This window comes from Mus caroli, chromosome 11 (genome assembly GCF_900094665.2).
Source record: "Mus caroli chromosome 11, CAROLI_EIJ_v1.1, whole genome shotgun sequence".
Lineage (NCBI taxonomy): Eukaryota > Metazoa > Chordata > Mammalia > Rodentia > Muridae > Mus > Mus caroli.
In genome coordinates this window covers 14,950,617-14,967,013 of record NC_034580.1, presented here as the reverse complement: position 1 = coordinate 14,967,013, position 16,397 = coordinate 14,950,617, and the positions used below count along the sequence as shown (strand labels likewise).

The following is a 16,397-nucleotide window of genomic DNA, read 5'->3' as shown; positions in this document are numbered from 1 at the left end:
TGACTCGTGCAGACTGCTAAAAGCTGTAGATGCTTCTTAGGAGGCTCCGTTGCTCGATAGAACCTGATTCCAAATCTAGATTCTAATGTTTACCCTGTACCCCCTGTTCCGTAGAAACCCTCTCAATAGAAACTTGAGTACTGGCTGAAGAATGGAAACAGGTCTATGACTTTGAGCCTAAGAGTTGGCTTCAGTACCTTTCAGAGATGCTAACCTTTTCCAAACAATCTCCGCGTGAAGGAAGCCCCCTAGCCTTTCTCAGAACTCTCCTCAAAACCTTCCCCGGCCCCTGGGGTGAGGGTTCGGTCCGCAGCTGGCGGTGGGATGGGGGCGGGGCCGTTGGGAGCGTAGGCTGGTTGCTTTGGGGGAGAGAGCCTTTTGGCCACCTTCAGGGCGGGAATCCGGAATGGCAGTTTGCATTCCCAGCAGATCGAAGCTCCCTGCTGATCGATTATTTGATAATTGATTTTCCCCGCAGCCAATGCGCGGCTGCCTGGGCGGGGACGCCTTCCGATTGGTGGAGCTCTCTCCACGGCTGCCTACCGAGATTTGGGTGAGCTCATTTTCCAGTCGACCGCAGGGGGAGTTTTCTGCGAGGTTTCAGCTGGGGGGTGGGGGGAATCCTCTCCGAGCCCAGCGAGCTGAGAGCCCTGCCTGGGATGTGAGGTTTCCAGCTGCTCCGAGAGCTACTGTGACTGAGCAATCTAAGCCACGAGAGCCGGGCGCAGAAACATAAAGAGTAAAATAACCCCCACTAGATAGAGTAGCTGAAGAGTGAGAATAAAAAGACTCAAAAAACAATTTTAAGTCCAGGGTGTGGTATTTCAAGAGAGAAAGTTAAAAACCACTGGCTGGTTGGAGACTTTAAGTTGTGGGCAGGGTCAGCTTTTGTCTGAAATCTCAGCTTCCGAAGTGGATTTCTTTTTCTCTGGAACTGGGAGCTTTCACGGGGCCGGGTTCGGAGATAGACAAACCGAGAGATGGAGGTCTGGGAGGCCGGCTCCGGGCGTCGCCGCTGAAAGAGCTGGGGGTGGGGTGGGGGGAGCGCAGCGTCTCCAGGCCCGAGCAAGGCCGAGGCTGGAGCCCCTCGGCGTCGCCCAGACAAAGGCAGCCCCAGCCGCAGCGCAGCGGAGCTCTGCAGACTCGCCGCGCCCCGGGCGCACGGCTAAACTTGCCGGTAGCGCAATCGAGAAAGAGCCTCGGGTCCCGGGGCTCCCAGGCCCCGGCCGCCCGCAAGGTCTGGCTGCTCGGTGCCCGCGTTGAGTTTCGTTCTCCAGCGGTCATAAATAGCTCGGTGTTTGTAAACAAGCGCTGGGGGCACATTCCCGGCGCTCGGCTCATTGTTCCCTCCCTTCCTCCCTCACTTCGCGCGGCGGCTGGGGCTGAGGGCTGCCAGAGAGGAGGTGGGGACGTCCGGACTCAAAGTGACAAAATGCAAGCATTTCCTTTCCTCCGGCCCTACGTCCACTTCTGACAGCGGGGGGAGAAAAAAAAAAGAAAGAAAGAAAGACAGAAAAAACCCAAACCAAAAGAAAAAAAGAAAAGAAAACCTCTAAGCTGGGTCTGCAGAACGCCCGGGCGACCGCTACCCCACGTTCTCGGGACTCTTGAGCGGAACCTTTTCCAGTCCAGTTCCAGCTCCTCTTCTTGCTCTGGCTTTGACTTTTCTCCTCCGGGAGTCTAGCAGAGAATCCAGTACTTTTGGCATCACCCCCACCCCGAAAAATACTGGCAGACCCCAATAATTTCGAGGAAAGTCTTGAAGTCTTTCATGAGCGGAGCCCTGAGCGAATTAACTCCGGCATCTGCCTGCCCTACGTTTATTCCCGATTTATTTCAAGAGTCCGCTTTGGGAAGAGAGGCTGGAAGGGGACGTAAAGCCGGCGGGTTGGGAGCTGCAGCCTGTATTTGTGTGCATGTGCTCTGGGTGTGTGGTGTTAGTGCCTGGGCGTGCGAATTTGTGGAGTGTCTTTCTGCCTCTCCAGTGCGGCCAGAGCTCGCTTCGCGCACCCACCCCTGCCGAGGAGCCTACTTGCTGCAGCCCAATGCATTGTGTAAGACGCGACCTGTTATGGCCACCACTACTTCCGGGTTCTAGCATTCTGGTCGGAATCCACCTCTCCGCCTGTGCAACACACACTTTACACACGCACGGCGACTGCAAGCGGGCAGCATCGATCGTGGCTCCTTTAAGACAAACTCAGACAGACATTTTTTTAACCCTCCTCTCTAATCTCCCTTCAGTGCAGCAGTTGCAAAGAGGGAGAGAGAAAGAGAAAGAGAGCGAGAGAAGAGAGAAACTGATTAGGAATTAGGACTGATTCAAGGAAAGCGGGCGCTAGGGCTTTGTGCATTTGAATATTAACATTTGAGGTGTTCTGACCAGAAGAAGACAGAGCGGACGATCATTCATTCACCACGTTGACAACCTCGCCTGTGATTGACAGCTGGAGTGGCAGAAAGCCATGAGATTTGGTAGTTGGGTCTGAGGGGCGCTCTTTTTTTTTTCTTTTTCTTTTCTTTTCTTTCTTTTTTTTTAACTGATTTTTTTTGGGGGGGGAGAGAAGATCTGCTTTTTTTTTCCCCTCCCACTGCTGTCTTGGTGGAACCAGAGCGCTTTTATGCTCAGCGACGCGGGCGCCTTGCTTCAGGTCCGGTAGACCGAAGATCTGGGACCAGTAATTCACACTGCTGGAGACGCAAAGGGATTTTTTTGTTATTGTTGTGCTTTATTTTTTTTTCCGGGGGAGTTTGCATATTTGTTTCTTTTCACACTGGCCTTAAAGAGGATATATTAGAAGTTGAAGTAGGAAGGGAGCCAGAGAGGCCGATGGCGCAAAGGGTACGTATTAAAAACAATTGTGGAAGTCAAATGTGAGATTAAATTGAAACGTGGCTGAAAGACACTGCTACTAAGTTTCCTCTTTTCTTTCTCTCTTTTTGAATGAGGATCCTAAAGCCGCGGCCTAAATCGACAGTTTTACTTAATGCGTTTGCAGCCTTATGCATGTTTCTTGTGGTTAATTCAAGTGATCAAGTTGTCTATAGATTCCTAGCCAACAGCTATATAAATAAAAACACAAGCTCAAGGAATCACCTGTTTTAAAAGATAAAAAAGACAAGGGGGAAGATGCTTCATATCCAGTGCTGTAATTTAAGCATTTAGGGACCAAAAGTTTAAAGCTATGTTTAATGAAAAGGAACAGCTGAGAACTTTTGCCTCATTATCGATTATACTCATCTTCAGTATCAGTTGAAGTGGGGAGCATTTTCCACTAAGTAATGTCCTGGTGCAGTGAATTTTTGGTTGGAAAAACATTCCTTTTTTTTAAAGTAATTTTAATTTGCATGGGATTTTATGCAAGATAATAAGTTTGCAGATTTTTTTTCCTTAGCTAAGTTCTGTACTAGTTAGATACTAAATACAGAGCTCTCACTTTTAAAATGCAATACTAATTTCCCCAATATTCCTATTTGAATGAAAATGCCTTGAAAGTAAACTGAGACAATGACGCCCCCGCAGAGGTGGCTTCTTAAAAGAAAGGGGTCTACAAAAAGGCTGCCTCGCATAATTTGTGTCTCGGCCCTCAAAGCCCCTGTTGGAAAAGAAGTTACTAGGGGACACACTTTATTCTCTTGGTTCAGACAAATGTCAGCCTTTTTCCAAACTCTTCCCACCTCTGGCTTTAAGAGGTTGAAAGTGGCAGTTCCCCTCTCTTTGGAAATCATTTTCCTCTCAACATTGCCAAATCTTAGAAAAGTAACTTGCTTGAAATAAAACAATCAGAAAAAATCCAAATAGCTGAATTTATCACAGACAGTAATGGCAATCAATTTGAAAGCAACCCCCCCCACACACACACACACCAGAGATTTGCATGTGTATTTTGCTTTTGAATCTGCTTAGAAACTAACAGGTAACAATTGCTTCCTTGACTTCAACTCTAGGGAGAAAGTTTGTGAGGGTTAAAAAAAAAAAAAAAAAGTCGAGTATTGGTTGCTTCCTTTATAGCTTTCTTTAAGCTTGGAAACAGCGTTGCCCATATGTATGTTCAGCTGTAAAAGGCAACACAAGCTGCCTTGTGCACACTTCGGGATAACATATATGGGGGGGCAGTTCGTTTTTGTATAATTTAGCAGAGTTTGGAAAAGCAAGGCAAACATAGTGTCTTACAGGACTGCCCAATTCCATGCTGGCAGGGAAATAAAATAAGAAGCCTTTCAGAATTCACTGCTTGGCAAACTATTCCCATCATAACTTAAAAAAAAAAAAAATACCCCACCCCACCCCCCAAGTGAAGGCTGTGTGAAGCAAGGCGGGTCTGCTACACTGTTCCGGCACGTTTTATTGTTGTGATTTTCGGTTTCCACCTCCAGAAACATGCATGTTTTACCTTCCGCCTCCGGGAGAATGCCTCTCTGCCTTTCCTTCTTCCTTCCTCCCTCCCTTCCTTGCCAAAAGATTTTGGATTTCTGAATTGGTCTATATGGACACAAGTTAGGACAGGAACCTTCATCGCAGATTGACTCTCACTGAGAATTCTGGAGCTCTTACTGTTAAAATTAATTTTTACAACAGAACGCTCAACTTTAGAGATGTAAGGCCACGGAATTCGGGTTAAAGGATCCTGTTGGACTGATCTAAGCTCGGTTCCCTAACGTTCCCGGTTACCCGCCTGGCCTCTGACCCTTTTTTTTCTCTCCTGTTTGTCATGCAGTACGACGACCTACCCCATTATGGGGGCATGGATGGAGTAGGCATCCCCTCCACGATGTATGGGGACCCGCATGCAGCCAGGTCCATGCAGCCGGTCCACCACCTGAACCACGGGCCTCCTCTGCACTCTCATCAATACCCGCACACAGCTCATACCAACGCCATGGCCCCCAGCATGGGTTCCTCGGTCAATGACGCTTTAAAGAGAGATAAAGATGCCATTTATGGGTAGGTATAATGAGCAGGAGTTAAGGAGTTGAGGCGCGATGCTTCCCCCATTTCCCAAGCCCTTGCAACCGGAAAGTCAGAGCATTCTAGATTAGAAGTACAATTCACAGTGCGTGGAAACTGGGTTGGGGTGGAGCGGGGGAGCCTCCTCCCGATTTCCAACTGCACTTGGTGCAGGCTCAGCGCCCGGCTTGGCCGCCACGTTGGTCGCAAAGGAGTCCCAGTGCTGGAGTGGCCGTCTAAAGATTCCGAATCCCCTCTCAGACTCGAGTCAGCAAATCTGAGATCTTGCTCGCTAGACTTAGCTCGAGCGTTGGGGAGTTTCTAAGGGTAGGCGCCTTAGTTTAGGGAAAATCTTTTAAGCCATTGATTGTTCTGACTTGCGGAGTTTACTCAGCCACCGTATGCCGGTTCTGCCGGTGCACAATAAAGTCAGAGGGACAGCTGCAGGTCAGACAAGGGGAACATGTCTTGCTTTAAGAAGTTTGTTCAACTGAAGTCAAGGAGAGGGGCCGCTCTGAATTGACACAGACATTTAGAAACTTCTGGGTGTTTTGTCACTCTGTGTTCAAAGGCAAACCTGCAGGATTTAACAAGAAATGCTTGTGGGATGCTCTTCCGGAGGCTCTCTGGCCAGGGCTTACTGTGTTCCGTCGGCCATTCTATTAGAGCTTCCACTAGAAAAGCCCTTTGAAAGTTACTTGTGCTCTACTGTGTGCTGACGATTTGAGAGGGAAACTCCCCCCACTTTTATTTTTAAACTTTGTAATAACTTTTATTACACTTTTCTCTTTAAAAAATACGTAATGCGGAGCTTTCTGGTTAGGGGGGAAATCTTTTTGCTTTATTTTCTAGTCCCTTGTGCGGTGGGCTTGCTTAAAACCTAGCCTTCTCTCTGCAAATGGTTTAAACTCCATTTGAGGAAGCTTTGAAAAGGACCCCAAACTGTTAAATTCCCAGCTGGGCTGTGAGAGCTAATAAAAAAAGGCTCGAGACTCCTGGAGCATTAAAAGTCTTTTTTTTTTTTTTTTTTTAAATGGGCTGAGACGAGCGACATCTAGGCCTTTTAGATGCCAGTCGCTTTACCACTCCAGGCGAGATGGAAGGCTTGAATGTAGAATCATTTGAAGGAACTTTCCTTAGGGGATTATGGGGAGCGTCTGCGAAGGGAGGGCACTGCCGGGGAACCGGGAAAGACCTCCTGCTACTGGAGGGCTGTGCGGCCAGGGTCCGTAGGTGCAGCCCTGTGACAGTCCCTTCTATATCCACAGAGGCCCTTTCCTCAAGTTTGCTGCGCCCCTGCCACCAAGATCCCCTTAGCCTGGGGTTTGGGGCCGAGCCTCCGAGGAAGGCAGAGAGGCTGGTTCTCTCCCACTCCATGTCCCCTGCGCCTTCCCCGGGCACCCGGTCTTGCCTGTGCGGCGGAGGGACGAGGGTTTGTCGCGGTGCGAAACTTAATTCAAAATGGCTGCTGGAACCGCTTGGGTTTTATTCGTAGCAAATGTTGCCAATTTCTTCGGCCAGATATGCTGAACCATTCCACAGACACGGTCCAGGGCTCTGGGCCTCTGAGTTCAGAGACCCAGGAGCAAGGGGGAGGTGAGCGGTCACCTGGGCGGAGGGTGAGCAAAAGGGCAAAAGCTGATCAGATCACCCAAGGGTCTTTCGGCCTCGAGCTACTCGGGTTGTTTCTCTTGGGCGCCTTTTTTTTCGGTGACTCTGGACTAATCATTGTGTTGTTTGTGACTGTTGTATTTTCTTGCAGACACCCCCTCTTCCCTCTCTTAGCACTGATTTTTGAGAAATGTGAATTAGCTACTTGTACCCCCCGCGAGCCGGGGGTGGCGGGCGGGGACGTCTGCTCGTCAGAGTCATTCAATGAAGATATAGCGGTGTTCGCCAAACAGGTCAGCAAAACAAATATTAAAAAAAAAAAAAAAGAGTAAAAAGAAACAAAAATAATTCTGTCCGGGTTCCCTGCGCGCACACATGCACACACATAGAAACACACACACACACACACAGATAGAGAAGTAGATGTTTAGAGAGAGCAATTTCTCAAAGGTAGCCAAAAGTAGTCTCCCTTAACCCACGCGTGTTACTGCCTCCCTGAGATTTGCTTCCAGTGAATGTGTTTGCCAGACCATCACCCATCTTCCCACCCACTCACAATCCACAAGTTGAGGCCAAAAGCTCACTCGGAAAAGAAATCACGAACACCACGCTATGTGGCTGTTTTGGAGTGGCAGGCGGGCAGCGTTCCGCGGTAAGCGGAGCTCTAGCTGACCGGGGAGAGCGCTCTGGGCTGGTCTCAGGCCTACTGGGTTCACACTGAAGTGTTTCCGTGAGGGACGAACTTGAGCCAAGAGTCCCTCCTGGACGTTCCATCCTATCCCTAACAGTGTAAAGGAGGCAGGCAGGACAGTAGGAAAATGAACAGATTTCATTTTGTTTCATTTTTTTTTTCTTTCCCCTCTCCTCACTTGTATTTAGATTCGCGCAGAAAAGCCTCTATTCTCTTCTAATCCAGAACTGGATAACTTGGTAAGAAGGACCCCTCACTACCCTCCCTATCTGTCCACCCCACTTCTATCCCCCAGCCCTGAGCTTTCCAGACTGGTCTGTCTGTAGCTGCAAGCCGACTGCAAAGGTTTTCTGTCCACAGACGAGTGTTTGGGGACTGGACCCGGGGTATAAACTCATCTGAGAGAGCCCAGGAGCAGCGGCTGGGGAACGCCAGCTTTTGTTTTTTATGATGGTCAGGCTGCACAGCTCTAATCAGCCTGGGGATTTATCTTCTAGCTTGTCAGCGTGTGTGCTTAAACCTTGGGACTTCCAGCCTTAGGAACCTCCTTCACTAGGGCCATGACGAGGGCCCAGACAACCAATTGGCATCAAAGGTGTATGGACAGAAGGCAGAAAGAATTTTGCAAAGTGCAAACCCACTGTTGGGGGAAAGTGGAGAAAACTTTCCCATAACTCCATCACAGGAAAAGTGTAACTCAGACAGTGGCCCTTTGGGGTTAGGGTGGGGACTTTAAGACTGGGGAGGGGGGAGCCATGGGGGAGAGAGTGTTTATGATCCCCACTTAGATGTTTTGTTGTTGGTTTAGCCATTTTTTTCTCCTTAAGAAATATAAACCTCTAGATGGTACCCAGTTGCTGCTATTAAGTTTTAGTGTTATTGCCATAAATCAAAATAACTCTATTTATGGGGGGAAGGGTTGAGTTGGAGATGCTAGAGCTGTGACAGCCAATTTTCTGCAAACCAGGAATGGAGTATTTATTCTTGCTGTATCTTTGCAGATGATTCAAGCCATACAAGTGTTAAGGTTTCATCTGTTGGAATTAGAGAAGGTAAATTCCTTATTTCCCTTTCCCTACCCTTTTATCTCAGCACACAGAAGGGAGGGTTCAGAGGGACTGAAGTTCAGGCTTCCAAGAGATTTGCATAAATGTCTTTCTTTCTGGTAATTAGTGTCAAGGCCAATCTTAGAGTCCATTTCTCTTTGCAGTTTAATTACAATTTCAGCCACTAAAACCAGGATCACAGACACCCTAGCCTCATGTACCTTGCTGGCTTTGTGCATCAGCTGCACTGCTAGGCACCCCAGCATGTTTAGAATGGCGGAGTGAATTTTTTTTACAAGTTAATGCCTCTCTCTCTCTCTCTCTCTCTCTCTCTCTCTCTCTCTCTCTCTCTCTCTCTCTCTCTCTCTCTCCCCCTCTCTCTCTCCCTCCTTCCCTCCCTCTCTCTCTCTTTGTGTGTGTGTGTGTGTGTGTGTTTACTCCTCTTCTTTGCTATCTAGGGGAGGGGAAGGTTGTTTTGCTTTAGTGAGTTTCTAGAAGATGGTTTGAGATCAGGGGCAGGTCAAACTCAGAAGGGGCTGAGGGAAGGAGTAAGTGGGCAGTGAGCCCTGGGGAGGAGCGCACAGTTAGACCTTGCCCAGAGACAAAGCCGGTTGATGGTTGGGTCAAGTTCTTGAATCTGTGATCCAGCACACACCTCACCTTCACACTCAAGAGAGGGTGCAGGGTAACATGATTTTGCTAGCTGTTCTATAAATCTCAGCAATAAAAACTTAATGCATTGTAATTCAAACTAACATTAAATTGCAAGCACACCAGGGGTTCTTGTGAGTTTTTGCATGTAAGGGATGCCTGGGGCCTGTAAGAGTCAGCTGCACTTAGACAGGAGGATTTTGAGTAATTCTTCTTCTTCTTCTTCTTCTTCTTCTTCTTCTTCTTCTTCTTCTTCTTCTTCTTCTTCTTCTTCTTCTTCTATCAATTTGAAAAGTTTTGTGGCTATATCTTTTTCTTTTCTTTTTTTCATATAATGTGCAAAGGCAACTTGATTTGAGATGTAGGGCATGTATCTTATATCACCACAGTGCAGATTGTAGTGTGTGTGTGTGTGTGTGTGTGTGTGTGTGTGTGATACACACCTTCCTTAGAAACTTTGGGGAACACTTTATGGTAAACTAAGTGTATGAAATTACATAGTTTACCTTAAGTGTCCCCACGCAGGTCACCTGTGTCCTTGCCAGAGCCTCAGGAGCAGATGAATTTAACATGGGTGTTGAATATGTTGTCGCCTGTGAATCAATCCTGTCACTGTCAATTTTCTGGGATATCTCTATTTTGCAAGAAAAGAAAGTTATTCCTAATTCTGAATGCGTCTGGGGGTCTCCCGAGGACAATTGCCCTGTGCGTCCCCTATTTGGAAGTTTGGCTCTCACAAGGGGGTGGACTGCACTTGTCAATGTCGTTTATACTCTCCTGATTATATTTCCATTTTTTTTATTTCTGTCATAATGTAGGTACACGAATTATGTGACAATTTCTGCCACCGGTATATTAGCTGTTTGAAAGGGAAAATGCCTATCGATTTGGTGATAGATGATAGAGAAGGAGGATCAAAATCAGACAGTGAAGATGTAACAAGATCAGCAAATCTAACTGACCAGGTATGCGACTTTCAATTTCAACATCCCTAAGGAAAAAAAAAATCTGTATGCATATTGCTTGCTGGGTCACTACCACCTCCTTTATTATTTGCATATGATTAAGTCCCTTTTAGATACATTTCCATCAAAATGAAAATTTTTGAATAATGTGGCTATTATTGCTTCATTAAGGCTGGCTCTAGGATTCGACCTGGAGAGATGAGCTTGTAAAAGCTTCGCCTGCAAACTTGACCTGTTTCTTGTCGCTTTTAATTTTTGTCTTTATTTTATTTACCCTCCATAATAATGGGAGTGTTAACTGCCAGTGACCACCTCTGATTGTAGGTCTTTGTTCATGGGCACCCCCTCCCCACATCTTAAAGAAAAGAAAAGTGTAAGGTCTGTTTATTTCTTATTTTATTAGGAATAAATCCAAGATAGGTGGTCTAAGGCAGACAGTGAGGGTTTGAAATCTAGCAAACGCTGGCTATTTTCTCGCTGTCTACACGGTTCATTAGCCTGTCTTGTCAGTTTTCCCCGGCCGAACGCTTCTAGACCTCACTGAACATTGCTTTGTGTGGTACTCCCTTCAAGCTCTCCCATTTTATTGTACTTAATAGAAAAAAAATAAAAGCAGGCCGAGGTTAGAAAAACAGATAAATATGGACTTTTCTCCTCCTCCTTCCCTCTCGTCCTCCAGCTGGTATGTGCTCTGGGCCTTCGGCTTTGGCAGGTTTTGGCAGGGTGGCTGTCAAGGACGCCCTGGCGACTCCCTGGGTGTGGAGGGCAGGGGGCCACGCGGTTGCTCTCCACTGAGGCTCTTTGCTGTGCCCCCTCCTCCGGTCCTCTCTCCGAATCCTTATTCTGCTGCGTTGCGTTGCTAAGTGGGACGACTTTTATTTGGAGTTGGGGGTGGTGATGATTCTGTCACTGGGCCCACTGTTGCTCTCAGTTTCTCTTTCCTCTTGCTGTGTCTCTGGATTGGTCCAAATGAGTTGGGAAAAGAAAACAAAAAACAAAAAAAAAACAATGAAAATGAAAACCTAAGGAGGGGATGAGATGAAGCAGGGCCCTGGACAGCTTTGTAGAGAATTGTTGCAAAGAATCTAGAGATTTGACCAGTGGCCTCTTCTGCAGCCAGCTCTACCAGCAAACCCCTAGAGCCCATTCTTATCCGCGCTTGACATGTGGGGGAACACCAGACTGCTTTTGTTAAGTCAAAGAGGCCAGCTACTCCACTGTTTTCCTCTGAAAGTTTTACCATGGTCACTGCCGGCCAAGGCTGTCTTGTCCCAGCTTCATTTTTAGTTGTCTTCTTAAGATATTTTCCAACATCCTCTCGCAGCAAGAATAATTGCGCGTAATTCTGAAATTTGTGCTGCATTTCTTCTTTGCCCATGAGTGATTGGGCAAAGCAGATCTCTAGAAGTGTCAGCCGGAGAGTTGGAAACTAGTCGGTGTAGATTGGTGCAAAGAACCAACAACAAAAAAAAAAAGGTATGAGCATATGAAGGTGGGAAAGCGACAGGCTAGTCCCTGTCCTAGTACCCAAGACTGCCCAGCCGCTTTAGGGGCTCAGTCACCAACTCCGCTAAATGCAGATTCCACTAGTAGCTGCTGTTGAGTAAAAATTGTAATCCAACAAGCTGAACTAGAAAATGGGATTCTAAAAGCTCCGGAGTGCTGGGTACATAAAGCTATTTGAGCAAATTACAAGAATCGCTTAGGGGCATGAATGAAATCAACACTTTAATTGCCTCCAAAATGAAGATTTATACCCCATTTTCTCAACGAATCATTATTTTATTAAAGTCAAAGATAAAGGACCAAAGTTATGGAGTTTGGGGAGCATAGAGGATACAGAATTAATAAAACGTTATTGAGTTCTCCCCTACTCCTTCCCAAACTTACCTTAGCTAGTTTCATTAGTCATGTGTTGGGTAAACATGTGCCTCTTATTCTCCATTCCTACCTTCAAAAAGAGAATGGTGCAGGCGGTCCACGCCGTTAGGATGTGGGCTTCCTAAGGTTTGTCTGGGTTTATGGAGCTGTTGTCTCGTGAGCTTGCCAGTGCACCCAGATCGGTTGGATTGAGGACAGCGATGGATGTATGTTCTTTCTATTGTCCAGTTCTAAAAAGACAAGAGCTAGCTAGTGTGGCTGAAAGGGTCTAGGGGAGGTGAAAGCAAGGTGCTTTGTCTGGGAGCTGGGTGGGCTGGGCTTCTCTTCTCCTGAAGGGGTGCGGAGTGAAGGTCAAGGCACCAGAGCCACCTCATGGTCTCCAAGCGTTGGTTTAGAAGTCTAGGGCTGGTCCCAGGGGGATGCTGAGGCCCGCTGTGGACCCTCAGGAGCCAGACATGGAAGAGTGGCTTCTCCACCTGTCCAGGAAGGCGGCCCAGCCTGTTAGAGACCCGGCACTGGAGCTTGGTACCCTAGGGGACTTTACACTTCAGGAAGGCCTAGTTAGCTCATTAACCACGCTGTCTCTAGGGCCTGCTGGCAGTGCGGTTTATTTTGTTTTATCTCCCTTACCCTCGGAAGACACCGAGGCTGCCATCCTCACCAGGTCTGGGATCAAGGACTTTTATGCCAGACAATTTCCTGGAGTGCTATTATGCTGGTGGGAAATCCACTTGTTCATGTAATGTTGTAGGACCTACATCCATCTATCTATCTATCTATCTATCTATCTATCTATCTATCTATCTATCTATCTATCATAAAATGTATCATATATCATATCGTATCAATATCATATATATTGTATATCATATCAGATTTAAGACACCAGTAGAAGTTGTAATTCTATTCTTACCCACTTCCTAGGGGTTCACAGTCTTCTCCACTCTTAGAGGCCATCTGGAGGTCCCCTGGCCATGCCTAGTGGTCGCCAGCCTCCTGGGCGCCCTCTCCCGACCACTGCGCTATCGCTAGGCGCAGATGCCTGCGACCCCGAGGGGTTGCAGAGAGCCTAGCCAGGAATTGCTGGTCTCAGAGGGCCAGGCTGAAACTGGTAGAGTACTGAAAGGGAGGCGTCTGGGCTAAGTAAGGTTTGGCTGGGAGGACACGGACTAGGCGGTGCTGGAGACTAGGGGTCGTGGGTAGAACTGGGGGTGCCTGGCGGGGCCACCTAGATGCTGGTCTTGAGGCTGCACTACCGGATGTCGCCTTTCTTCCCGGGCATATCTGGTCCTTTTATTCTCGAATCTAAGCAGTTTGGACTCCAAGGACTAAGGGAGATAGGAGCGGGGAGCCTCGGGGCTGGCCAGGTCTCTGGGAGAGAGCAGAGATTAGCCAGGCCTGGGCTCTGTCACCGGCGGCGACCCGGCTTCTCTCCCCAGCGGGGAAGCTGGACGCCGAGAAACCTTCGGATTACAGTTTTATTCAACAGCAGCTCTCCAGGGGTTCCTCCTCAGAATCTGCATTTAACTGCTCCTGGGCCAGGGCTGGCGGCCTGAGCAGGGCGCCCTGTTGCGTGTTAATCCTGACTGGCCCGTGACGTCTGAGGCCAAGTACTGTAGCTTGCTGAGATGAAGCTCAGAAGCCCCGCTGGCACCACAGGTTAAAAGCCAAGTGCTAGCTGGTTCCCTGGGGTGGAAGCAGCTTGGGGGCGAGGGCGGGCACCCAGCCCCCCGGGCTGGGCAGCCTAGGCTTCAGGGCGCCTGGTCACCAGGCCCAGGAGATCTAGAGAGGTCTAAGCCATTGCGAAGGGTACTCAAATGGGCCTGGAAACTTTGATGGAGATGGTATTATCTATTTGCGAAGTTCCGAATGCCTCTTTTAAAGCATAGTTTGAGTGAAACAGTTTTAAAACCGAAATCAGACTTGACTGAAAGCTCTCCCCTATTACGAAGTAGCAAGGAAAGTCATCCTCGGGAGATTTCAGCTTCCTGCTGGAAGAGGTTCCTGTAAGGCGGGGACAACCTAATGTCCTTCATGGCTTGTATCTGCAGCTTAGGAAAAAAAAACAAACAAAAAAAACCAAACAAACAAACAAACAAACAAAAAAAAACGGATAAGTCAGCAGATGTTTACCAATACTAGAAACAATTGCAGTGTGTTTTCATCTACTCAAAAACTGGATACAACCAGCAGTGGGTAGGCAAGCAGGCCCTTAAACAGGTAGCTTGTTTCTGAATGCTTACATTAAATACACGTTTTTTTAAAAATCTGTAAATGCTTCATGGGATCTTATTTAAGAACTTATTCCTGAGGCTCTCAGTGCACAATCTTTGTAGAATATGGAGTCTTAGCATTATCTAACTTTACTGTAGATTGTTGTTGTGGGTCACATGATGTATCTTTAATTCATTTTTTGAAATATGTCAGAGGAGAATTATGGCAAGATTCTCTTTAATGATTAAATAATAAGGTGTTGACTGCTTGTCACTACACGGGCTAATTGGGATGCACATTCCAGATCCTCTGTTGCTTTGAATTAAAAGTTACTTATTTAGCAGGTATGTTTTTATTGTTATTTTCTGCTTGGCTTTTATATTTATGTATGGATTTGTGAGTAGAGATCGATTGATTCTTAATAGAGGTATTTAAAACATTTAAGAAAAACAATAAGAAAAAAGGGTATAGGAGCTAGTCTATGCAAATAGCCTGGATTAATTACAATGTTAAATGTCAGCCAGGTTTAAATGCTAATAGTACATGTACTACTACTCCTAGGGCCTTTCCATTCCCCTCTTTCTCCTCACTTCTTCGTTTCCTTAGCCCCCCCCCAATTCCCTCTCCTCCCAGTAAAAGTCCCCAGTGCAAGTTCTATGGTTAATAGAAAGCAGCAGTCCCAATGCTACTTTGTACAAAGCAAAGCCCCTAACTGTAACTATTGTTTCTGGTTTAACTAGCTCTGAGGCAATAGGTCACTCAAACAGCCATTCTTCTCCGTTGGAATGGCTCCATTGCTCACCATTCAGAAGTACATAGAGTACTTGTGCCCACTATGCCGATTGGACTAATACTAAAGGAAGAGAAGGGGGGCAGGAAATAAAGGATGGAAATGTGGGTTCTCCTTTCCAAAAGGCAGCCAATATGCTAAAACTGTCCAACTCTGACAATAAATTTTGAATCACTTTGTTTTCAGACACTTATATATTCATATCTTAAAATGCTTGGCATAGCCCAAAAGATGTAAAACACAGCTGTTGCTGGGCAATGGGAGGGAAAATACACATGGAAACTTCAGACTCAAAAAATGAGACTGTTTGTGGATCTGTAGCTGCAAAATGGTTATTAAGGCCAAGCAGATAGATTGAAGTATTAGCCTGGGGTCTACTAAGCAGTATACAGTCAGCTTAGCCTCCCTCGATGTTCAAAGTACATTTGGAGAAACTGCAAAGAATGATAACAGATTTTATTAAGGCTCTCACCATTAAGAAAATATTTTCAACATAGATTCGGATGAAGCATTTTTTCATATTGGCAACATTATGGTTTCCATTGCAAAAGCAATATTCTCTTATGGAAAGTAAACATGTCAAAAATGTAGAGTGTAGACGTGTGTTTGTGTGTGTCTTTCCGGGGATTGGACCCTACCTAAATCAGTGCTCTACCACTGAACTACACCACCAACCCTAAAGGTTTTAATAAATAATCATTTAATCATCAAACACAAGCCAAGGATGTATACAAAAACTTCTAAAGGAAAGTGGGCATGCAGCCAAAGTCCTACAGGGCCTAACAGAGAAAATTTTTTTTAAAAAAAATGAACATGAAATAAGACTTCCTGTAAGGAGTCTATAATTCAACATTATTTGCCTCCACTGTCAAGGAAATAGTTGAAGGACAGTAAACTGGTATGATTCTCAGTCACTTTTGTTACACAGTCTTAAATGTTTGCAACTGTCACATTTCACATGGCCTCTTTTTTTGTATTATGACATCTGTCATATTTGTATTGAAGTAATACTCAAATTTATGCTCTAGTTGAAACAGAAACTTTTGCCATTTATTCTATGGTAAAAAAAAAGTTGATATTTCAGATTAAATACAATTATGAAAATCACTCCTTTACAAATAAAAGATATGAGAGTGTCTGCATATGGCACATTTATGTGGCCGTCGTATAGATGTCAAAGGTTTCTGAAAATTCTGAATAAAACAGAACTGTAAATTACAGGAGGCTTTCTGTTCCTGCTCAGCTGGAAATATCCAGATGTGGTGCTTGTCTAAAGTTAGGGTCTCTGGTACTGGAGAGACGGCTTAGTGGTTAAGAGCAATTGTTGTCCTTCGAGAAGACCTGGCTGCGTTTGATTCACAGAATCCACAGGATGGTTCAGAACCATCTATAACTCCAGTTTCAGGGGATCCAATGCCCTCCTTTGTTGACCTATGTGTGTATTAGGCATGCGCATGGTCTATAGAAATACATGTAGCCAAAATTCTCATATACATAAATTAAATAAATCTTAAAAATAAAAGAAAGTTAGGGACTCGGAGATGGAGTGTGGTTCAACAATGAGGTGCTTGCCTAAGCACGTGTGAGGCCAAACCCACAA

At 46.2% G+C, this 16,397-nt stretch overlaps 1 protein-coding gene across 3 annotated transcripts in view; it reads left to right on the top strand.

The window, feature by feature from the left end:
• The first annotated feature begins 1,134 nt into the window (after window positions 1–1,134).
• Window positions 1,135–16,397, top strand: part of Meis1 (Meis homeobox 1) — a 140,517-nt gene continuing 125,254 nt past the window's right edge. Inside the window, exons 1-6 of one of the 3 annotated variants that reach the window (XM_021175667.2) lie at window positions 1,135–2,842; window positions 4,719–4,945; window positions 6,711–6,852; window positions 7,439–7,489; window positions 8,252–8,302; window positions 9,766–9,912. In XM_021175667.2, coding sequence (XP_021031326.1) covers window positions 2,831–2,842; window positions 4,719–4,945; window positions 6,711–6,852; window positions 7,439–7,489; window positions 8,252–8,302; window positions 9,766–9,912 — 630 coding nt within the window. In that variant the 5' untranslated portion in view covers window positions 1,135–2,830. The remainder of the gene's footprint in view (window positions 2,843–4,718; window positions 4,946–6,710; window positions 6,853–7,438; window positions 7,490–8,251; window positions 8,303–9,765; window positions 9,913–16,397) is intronic. The other 2 variants (XM_021175665.2, XM_029483190.1) reach the window with 2 other exon arrangements.